The sequence below is a fragment of the Pezoporus occidentalis genome, unplaced genomic scaffold (genome assembly GCF_034315485.1).
Source record: "Pezoporus occidentalis ecotype Australia unplaced genomic scaffold, CSIRO_AGI_Poc_V1 ctg21, whole genome shotgun sequence".
Taxonomy (NCBI): Eukaryota; Metazoa; Chordata; class Aves; order Psittaciformes; family Psittacidae; genus Pezoporus; species Pezoporus occidentalis.
In genome coordinates, this window is record NW_026913964.1 from 1,124,165 (window position 1) to 1,134,008 (window position 9,844).

General features: G+C 43.4%; 1 protein-coding gene and 1 non-coding gene across 2 annotated transcripts; both read right to left on the bottom strand.

The window, feature by feature from the left end:
* Positions 1-4,323: 4,323 nt before the first annotated feature.
* RPLP2 (ribosomal protein lateral stalk subunit P2) lies at positions 4,324-9,674 on the bottom strand. The gene is made up of 5 exons (XM_062619130.1): positions 9,541-9,674; positions 8,869-8,992; positions 7,078-7,126; positions 5,200-5,298; positions 4,324-4,777 (listed from the first exon to the last, which is right to left on the bottom strand). Exons 2-5 carry the CDS (start codon positions 8,989-8,991, stop codon positions 4,701-4,703), a joined length of 348 nt encoding a protein of 115 aa, XP_062475114.1. The 5' UTR covers position 8,992; positions 9,541-9,674; the 3' UTR covers positions 4,324-4,700.
* On the bottom strand, positions 6,786-6,918 carry LOC134164040 (small nucleolar RNA SNORA52). Its single transcript, XR_009964976.1, has one exon. It is a non-coding gene; the product is annotated as a small nucleolar RNA SNORA52 (small nucleolar RNA).
* Positions 9,675-9,844: the final 170 nt, after the last annotated feature.

Genomic DNA, 9,844 nt, shown 5'->3' on the forward strand with positions numbered 1-9,844 from the left:
TCTCAGACTAATCAAAGCTCAGCCTTCCTCCCCTCAGGAATTTCACGACTTAACGTCAGCAGAGGTCATCCAAGTAGCCCATCTCCTGTTCTTTCCATGTGTCCTTTCAAAGGACCAGCACCCCAAAGGCTGGTACCCACTCCATAGAGGTTGTAAGAATAGCTCTCTACTGCCTCACAGTCAGCTGATCAAATCAACCCAATTTAGCAAGTAACCCTTGTATAAATCCAATATTTGAGCTCAGTTGAGGCCTTGTACTCCAGCCTCTCCAGACAGAGTACTTTTTAATTAAATATTAGCTCTTTCCCTCCATCAGACAGAGGGGAGTCCAGCCTTACCTTCCCTCCAGGTCCTACCCTGGAGCCCACAACCTCACCTACCTTTGATACATATTCACCCCGTCCTGCAGCAACTAACCAATTAACCCTGTTTACCTCAAGTCCTCTGTTTTTGCCCTATACCCACCCTTCTTTCTCTTCCTGTCATACCTCTGCTTTTATAATTTCCTTCATTCCTTTGTTTGATGTGATTGCATAACCCTTGTCAGCCCTCATCTCCTCCACTTGAAGAAGTGAGCATTGGCACACCTGAGCCTTGACCCCCTTAAAGACCCTTGACACTGAGACAATCATAGTGCTTTCACCCCATGCTTCTGGTGACGCACAAGGGTATTTCCATGTAGCCAAAACCAAATAAAACATTGTGTCTTTCATTTTCCAGAACAGGGATTGTGCTGCAGAAGAACTAATTGATGGGCTGTGACTTTAGCAGAAATCTGTGGCAAAACTGAATATTGAACCTTGTTTGCAGATACCTCCCTAACACTTGTAACCGCAATAACAGATTAATTCTTGAGCCAGCACTGCTTCCTCTTCTTTCAGCATTTCACAAACCTTAAGACTCCCACTGTGTCTGGAAAATAGAAACAACAATGCTCCAACAATGCTGGGGTTAGTTTCACTTGATTTCTCAACAGCGATCTTGTCCTGTGTTGTTTACATCACCCTCATCGCTCTGTCTTGGCCTTCGGTGTTCCTTATTTGAGGAGGTTAATGCTGCCCTATTGAAACAGGTTAATGAAATAAACCACATGAACTATAATCTCTTGCAGAGTGCTGCCTCGGTACTGGCACTAACAGGCTGGAACAAACAGGTTTTTCTCAAAAATCAATTACCCCAAAAAACTAATCTTCTTATTGAGAAAGTGCTGCCACAATCCTGCAATGGCTTCTAATTCTGCAGTAAGCCAGGTCAGCAAGATTTACATGGCAGTTTTTCACATGTAACAGAACACTACAAGTTCACACATGCCCTTGTATGTTGTGATGCCAGAGACAGTTTCTCAAGCAATCTCCATTGGTTGCACTTGTCTTTCAGTCTAGTGAATGATCAGCGGATAGTACATACAAAATAATAATGTACAAGCAAACAATCTCTTTTTTAGGTTGTTGGTGGCCAACAAGAATTAAAGAGAAGCTGAGAGGCAGTCCGTTATACTATTGTCGTCAGTACGTTACTTTATTGCTGCCTGTGGTCAGCAAGGCAGGGCACTGGCCATGAGGCCCAACTTGAATGCTGTTAACATCACTGGAAAGCCTGACTTTGACATCTTTTTCTTATCTGTGATGTTTGCATATTCAGACAATTCCATGGCAAATACTTGGGACTTGCTTCATAGTAGCATCTTCTGAGGCAATGCAGCAGTCCCCTTGTCCTGCTCACTTGGGACTGAATGTTACTTCTAGGAAAGCTACTACAGATACCTCTGCCCTATGTAAGTCAAACCTACTGAGTTCAACAGGGTTGCCTCCATGTAGCAGCTTGCAAAATTGGGCCTCAGTAGTAAGAGTGAAACCAGTTAATTTAGCAGTGCCCCCAGGGAACTTTTTTTATTGCTTTCCAGTAGTGTCCAGGGTGTTCTTCCTGCTTTCCAAGTAGTGAAGATGTCATGTCACTTTCCCTGCCCCATGCTGTTTGTAAGGAATGATTTTCAGTCATAGCCAATTCAAGATGGCACAGCATTTGTGCCCTAGTGAGGGAAGCTCACATGTTCCAACATCAAACTCGTCACTAAATAAATCTCTCTCCCCTAACATCAGTTAGCAGCATAACCCGCAGACACAAGGCTATCATTTCCTTTGTCTTCAGTACCTTTGAGCCTTTATAAAAATCAGGAAAAATCTATCCTAGCTAATACTGGTTCTGCAAGGGGATGGACTAGGCCACCACTCCAAGTGTTTATAGGCCCTAGCTTTCTCCGAGAGCATCACTGAACACAACACATCCACCCCACCATTACCCTTGCCTTTGGAAATTATTGCTAAGTCTGAAAAGACATCAGTGACACTTAAAAATTCAGAACATTGTCCACAGAGCAGGAATCCCAAATCTTTCATAGCTGAAGGTCACTAAGATCAGAAGAGTGATGAACTCCATCCAGAGCACTGAACAGGTCTGCAACAGACTTCCAGGCACATCACTGCTCATGTACAAAGCTATCAGGTGACAACTGTTATGTAGAGGTACATATAGGGAAAAAAAGCTTAAAATACCTTGATTTTGCATTTAGAAGAAATGTTCATCATGCAGAGGTTTTGGCAAATTCTGTAAAATGCATGTGAAATCTTGGAGTAGACCTGTCCCCTGACCACCTTCACAAGGAACACCTACAGGATGCTTATGTAAAATACACTGGCTCCCCATGGCAGTGCAACAAGTGCTGTATTTTCAGTGCTTTCACAAAGAGCTGCCCCAGAAAGTTTCTTCTCTAAACAGTTTACCAAATGAGCTGTCTTTCTCAAAGCTTATTGAGTAATATTTTTATTAAAATTATGCACTTCAGAAAGGAATTTAAAGGTGCTAAGAGGACACCCAGCACAGTATCAGGTCCATAACTCAAGACTTAACAGGTCATAGGAAGAAGCGAAGAACAGGGGGAAGTTTATCTGGATGTAGTCCTCCTCTCATCATAGTAAGCCATCAGCTGGCACCACAGGTTTCAGCCTCATCCCACAGGCCTGGGCACAGCAAAGCTCATGAAATAGCTCAATGCTACTGAAACAAATCCCTTTGTGCATGGAAAAATCCTGCTGAGTGGTGCACCAGGGCAGTTCTTTCCTGTGAAAACACTGACTCTGCTCTTGCAGCAGCTAAACAAGGCAGTATCAGAGTAGGTGGGAGGGTTACCTCCCAGTAAAACCACATCCAGGAACCACTCTTTTTCAGGGATGTGAAATGGATATATCAGCAAAGGAAGAAACACAGGTATACCTGCACCCCTTCCAGTGCCAAACCACAGCTGCTACAACTCAGAGCATTAGTGTGAACAAGGAGCAGTTTCCTTACTCCCACAGACATCACCATACTAGAACTTAGGAGACAAAGCAGATCAAAGGTACTGGCAGTGTTACCTCCTGTAACTCTTTCTTGCAGCAGGCACCTAAAGGCAGCAAGGGTTAGTTGCTTTTTGAGGTCCGAGGAGCTATACTTCAACTGCTCCCTTCCTTGGCTTCTGTGATGTAACAGGCATTTTCTCTCAGTACACCATAGGGAAAGTTTTTCCTACTTGAATTTCACCCATCTGCCCTCAGAAGCTCTTGTCATGCTTTGTCCAGTGACTCTTAACCAACCCAGCTCTATCTGTGCTTTCTCCTTCTTCCCCCCAGTAAAACCCCACAACTATATTAGAAGAGGTCCACAGCACAGACTGCTCCAGGATGTCTCTTCTTGACACCATGTGTGCAGTCTTGGCATGGGAATCTCATCGCATGTGCTATCTGTACTCTACCTATGTATGGTGACAGCCAAAAAATGCTGTAGAAGTCACAGTACATCACCTCCTAGCAGAAGACACCTCATAAATAAAGCAAAATTTACTGTCCTCTTAAGCTGATGGTGCTCCTCTGAGCACACCTGCAGTTCTTGGAAAAAAAACCAAAACACCGTTCTCCTCAAAACAGGTTTTTTTCAGATCAAGGTGATTCATGTCCTGATAGTTCAGCTATCCCAGAAGAGCCACTCATTATAAAGAGCACCTCTGCATTCATCTCAGTGGCCCATGAAGAGCAGAATGCAGGTTTTCCTTTTTCTTGTTACAGATTCTATGGTAAGCATGCAGATGTAATATGATATGCAAGCATAGTCAAGCATTTCATTAGTGGTGCCCCTAGATCTTGGAAATCTGACACAGCAATGGAATCAGTACTTTTAGATATTTACAAAAACTAATTACTATAACTAGTTCTGAAATTATAACATTACAAGACTAATTCAGACCTGCTGTCCATTCAGTTTCACATGTTTCTGAATTGATTAAACAGATCCTGAAAAATAAAGTCCTTTTATTGCTCCATAGATGAGACTCTTTCCTGTGTAATCAAGATGGCAAAATACTATGGAGATGAACTTCAGTTAACACCAGGTAGATTCAGCTTCCACATAATGTTTAAGATATAGCAGTCTCAAAACAAGCACCCAGGTTCACACAAGCATAGCCATTTCGTAAGGACTTTCAAAACAGTTGACTCCCATGGCTTGTCATAAAATTCATATACCTGTTTCAGACAAAAATCAAAGCTGTGTCAGAGCTATCTTACAAACAGCTGTCTGACTCTAATAGCACTTGTATAGTTATAATATAAACTAAAAAAAACCCCACCTTTTTTAACAAAGAATTTTAATATTTTCTCTGTAACAAATAATTAATCAAATAGGCCGAATCCCATGTCATCATCAGATTCTTCAGATTCCTCCTTCTTCTCTTCTTTCTTCTCCTCAGCTGAAAGAAAACAAAAGACCAAGCCAATGGTCAGTATTTAAATTTTCTGCACCACAGATTTTTTCTTTCAGAAAAAACAAAGGTTTTGGCATTCTCAGCTTCCATACTATTGGTATTTTAGCCTCCATGGCTCATCTCATTCTCTTTCAATAGCCAAATACAAACATTAAGGAGACATGGACACTACTATTGAAGAGATGCACTTTACACAGTGAAGTCTGATTCTTGCTTCTAAGCCAGACCAATCTTAGGATGGATAAAGAGCAAATGCTTCCAACTACCCAAAGAGAAGTAACTCCTCAGCTTACACTTCAATCATATAGTTAACTGCCAAAGTGGAAAGCTTTGAAATTTGGACTCAGTAAGATTTTTATAGAGAAAACTGGAGCTGCATGTAACAATGCCTCTCCACAAATACTCACCGGCAGCAGGGGCAGCAGCTGCAGCAGGAGCAGCAGAGCCCCCTCCAGCAGACACTGCCACAGCTCCCCCAGCCGGCATGCTGGCAAGTTTTCCATTACCTGAGAGGGTCAGAGAAGAAAGTATTTAAATACTCATCACAATCACAGAGGTAAGGTGGAAAGCAAGAGACACGAGAGTGTAGAAAAAAGATACCGTGACTCATGGACTGAACCTGTCACTATTAGCTGAAAGGAACAAGAGACTGCACCCATGGTAAGAAAATATAAACTGTTCTGTGAAAAAAAAAGGATTTAAGATTCACAAAGGTTTAGCCTAAGAACACCAAAACCATTATTTTATTATTATTATTAGTGAGCTTACTGCTGTACAAAGGCCCCAGTTTTTTTTCCCCAAACCTATTGTATAAAAATAGTGTCAAACACATCCAATTTTAAGCATACAGAAAAAGCTGCATGTTTTCTGAATACAGCATAATAGCCCAGAAATTTATAATTTCAATATACCTCAAAAATAACATATAGGCAGCACTGGCTTCCCACTCCACCCCTCCTTCCCCAATTTTTTTAAGTGTATAGAGAACTGTGAGGGCATGACAGGAGAGGAAGGGACAGAGGAAAAGATTTATTTATGGCAAAGAGGACAGTATTTTCACCAAATTCTCCAGCATCCTATGAACCCTACTGCATCTCCTTTGAGATTAACAAACTGCCTTCTGATTTATGCTTGTCTTTGGAAAGCTAGCTAATTCTCAGCCATCTGCCTTTCACATACCAAAGGTCCCTTGGCACTCAGAGGTCACGTACGCAGTATGTTTGCCTGTATCCCAATTTCTGAGAATCAGTTTCTAAATAATTCCATTACTTCAAGCTCTAATAAACTAGCCAAGTAAACAAACACATTTCATATGCATGTCAGTATGTTCTAGGAAAACTATTTATTTAAAGTATTACAGAAAGCGATAGCCTAAGTGTGTTGTAAGCACATATAATGGCTCTCTGAGGTCTTGAGACCACATGCATAGCAGTATCCAGTTACTGCTCATAACAGCAAGGCCAGGCCAAGTCCTGACCACCTTTAGGCAAATACATAAATACATGCCCTTGTGCCTATGCCCTCGCATTACAAAAAAAAAAAAAAAAGAGAGAAATTCATTAATCAGAAACCTTTGCACCACCTCATCTCTGTTTTAGCCCTAATACTCAATGTTAAAATTTCCAGCTTTGGCAAAAGCCAGCAAGTAAGAGCACAAGCTTCTACACAAGTCAGCAGAGTCCTGCTTTAGAAAAAAGGATGCACCAGATTTGGGAAAGCTCTAGAAGAGATGTGTACTGGAGAGGCTTATGTTAACCACAGAGGGTGTAACTGTAACCTTAATGGAAGCTGACGCTTACTTAACAGTCTGTACTTCCTGTTTTACATAACTGATGCCTAGAAATGGGTAAACACAAAGAAACCTCCCAGAAAATCTGAAGGACAGCAAATTCTTTCTTTGATCAACACCTAGTTGAAGTTGTCCCTGCTCATTGCAGGGGGTTGGACTAGATGACCTCTGAAGGTCCCTTCCAACCCAAGCTATTCTATGATTCTATGTCCAGAAAACTACATCATGAGCAGACTACCAGTCAGCTCATGCATGCTTAAGTTCTCCAGTTTAATGTGGTCCACAAGCGAAACCCAGCAGGTACTGGCACTGACCTGCAGGGAATTAGAATGGACCTGGATTTCAGGCATTTCAGCCGAGATCCAGAATGGAAGTCCTCAACCACAGAGCTAAACTGATGAATAATCAGGGACCTGGCAGCAATTTTGTGTTCTCAGGTCTAAGTTACCAAAGTAGTAGAGGTAACTATCTGTGACACTCAAGAGACTGTACTTACCCTGAGCAATGACATCCTCGATATTTTTTCCATTCAGCTCACTAATAACCTGTGTAAATTAAGTTTAGAATGTTAATAGTTTCAAACCAGTGTGAGTATAAGCTACATTTAAACAGGTACTGATTAATCATCATGTGAAATGCCTCCATCCTGCTGCTGATACAGCCACAACATTCCTTGTTTCTCAGTGGAAGGAATGGTATGTTGGAACTAAAACTTCAGCTAAGTCTTTTATACCTTTCTGTGAAAGCTTTTTCATTAAATCTATTACCATGAAATTATAACGAATCCAAGGACCTTGCAGAAAGAAGGATACACAGATGTTGGGGAGCCAATCAGGAAACCCCACTGACAGTCCGTAAATCACTGAGGGACTGTCAACATCTCTTGCTTAATTCCCACAGGGAGGCTCTGAAGCACGGGGTGCTAGACCAAAAACCTCAAGGTTCTATTCCTAGCCTTACCAAATGTTACAGCTGAGCTGGCTATTGTATCCTTGCACTGGAACGGGCGGTCCTAACTTCAATTTTACTACCTTTGCTGTATAACCAGTGTTGAGGAAGGCAAAACACAACAGAAATTGCTAAAGCAAGAAGCACTTAAAAAAAAAATAAAAAAGAAATGCCACAGACCTTACTGGTAAGTCCCTGCTACCATGAGTCAGTGCTGAACACTGCGGGGTCGCCAAAAGACTTTAACCAAGAACTTTCTAACAGGCATCTCCTGCTTACACAGAGCAACTGGCTGGGGTGCTTGCTTCATGCAGAAAGAAGGCAGTTTTAGGACTTCATTAGATTTACACTGGTATAAGATACAGCCAGCCCAAACAAGAGAGGATTAATTATGACCAAAACAAATTCCAAAGAAGCCTTCTGGATACTGGAGGATCAGGGAAAACAACTAATTTGTTGACAAACACAAACAAGCCAAAGCCAAAAGACCTGGCATTAAACATGAGCACCACCAGTTCAAACCAACATCCCAAACCATAATATGGACGCTATCAGCTCAGTTAATCCATCATTTGGTCAGGCTTACGATAAAACACTGTCTCCAACTGGGAAAGTAACCTGGTTTTGCCTCCACCTCTCTGGAAACACTCCCTGTACAAGTATGGGGCAGTTGAGAAGACCATTTATTGTTTTTTCCCCACCCCCCGCCAATGGCCATTTATTTCAAGTCCACAAGACTGAAAGTCAATTCTATCATAAGACACATTCTAATCAAGATATTCTCTTCTTAAAATGCCCGTTTTGCAGCACAACCATTTCAGCACTCATTTCCAAAATCTTCCTACGTACTATTACTACCTTAAATGTCCATAATTTGCTTGTTTCTTGATGAAGAAACAGATGTTTCCTTGTAGTACACTAAGTAAAAACTTATTACTGAATATCAGCCCTTCAAAAGCACTAGCTTTTACTCAGTACCGACCAAAAGCCAAAACATTAAATGTTAAGTACTGAACAGAACTTATTTTCAATACATATTTATCTCTGTTAGCCACTATACCCTTGAAAATTATTAGACTGAATGGTCAGAAGTCAACAACAGACGGAATCTTTGCAGAGAACAGGTGTTAAATAAGAAAGCCAGACTTCCACAAACACGTTGCAAAAATAGTTCTTAGTTAGGCAGTGTTTTAGGAATCATACATGCAATGATTAGTGAACGTCTGAACAAAACTAGTTCAACACCAAACCAACTACAGAAACACCGAAGTCAAAGTAACAGCTCCAATGTCTGATGCCGACTGGGCCATGATCATCTGGAATTAAGAGGCAACGCCACCTTGTTCATGCGTTCATCGTCTGTCTCAATGCCGACGCTATCGAGGATCTTTTTCAAGTCCTTTGACGTGGGAGACTCGTTGCCACCGAGGACTGCTAGAAGGTAAGCTGCGACGTAACGCATCCTGGAAAACAACAGAGCTGGATCTTCAGTGCCAATGAACCGGTTCCATGTTCGGACGAAGTTTACCTTCTCACCGCAGGGAAGCAAACCTCACTTTCCCCATACAACTGCTTTGCTCTGCTTCTAAAGGAAACCCCACGGCACGCGAGGCCGCGTACCAGCCTCCACCCAGGGCACAACAGCACCTAACGCCGCAAAGCCGCGGTGGCTCCCGCCCCGCGCCGGGCTCCGGGGCACTGATCCCTCAACGGCCTGCTCGGTCTAACCCCGCCGGTGCCCCATGCCTCTCCCTAAGGAAAGCGGCACCACGTCCTTCCGAACACCTCTCCGTCACCACGGCTCACCGCGGCTTCCGCCTGAGCCTGCCCTGTTGCCTCCCTCCGCAGGCTCGGCCAGGGAGAGCACATGGCCGCCATTTGCCGCACACCCTCCCGCACCAAGTGGTCTCGCCAGAGCTCCACTGGCGGCCGCGAGCTGGAGGGCCACGAGCGACCATTCCTGGGGGGGGGGGGGGGCGGTGGGAAGGGGAAGTGGCAGCCGCGCACTTACTTGGTTGGCGGCGGCGGCACAAGAGACAGGCCTGGGACGTGCGCTCGGGATGGCAGCACGGCAGCGAAAAGGAAAGGGCGGTGCTTCGGCAACGACTTCTTCCCGTCACCCCACAACAACGGACGCTGTCAAAGGTCTGCCATAGAGCCGAGGACCAAACAGACTTCACTGTGTAAAGCACATCCCTTCAGTAGTAGTGTCTGTGTGCCGTCATAGCTAATCGTAGAACAGTTTGGGTTGGAAGGGACCTCCAGAGGTCGTCTAGTGCAGCTTGCTCTTCAATGTACTGAGGATGCAGTACTCC

Excerpts from the sequence above, each read along its gene's own strand:
- RPLP2 (XM_062619130.1), bottom strand. The coding sequence starts at position 8,991 with ATGCGTTACGTCGCAGCTTACCTTCTAGCAGTCCTCGGTGGCAACGAG. Across the intron at positions 7,127-8,868 it reads ACGATGAACGCATGAACAAG|GTTATTAGTGAGCTGAATGG; the intron begins GTGGCGTTGCCT and ends TAATTTACACAG. Across the intron at positions 4,778-5,199 it reads AGCTGCTGCCCCTGCTGCCG|CTGAGGAGAAGAAAGAAGAG; the intron begins GTGAGTATTTGT and ends GTTTTCTTTCAG.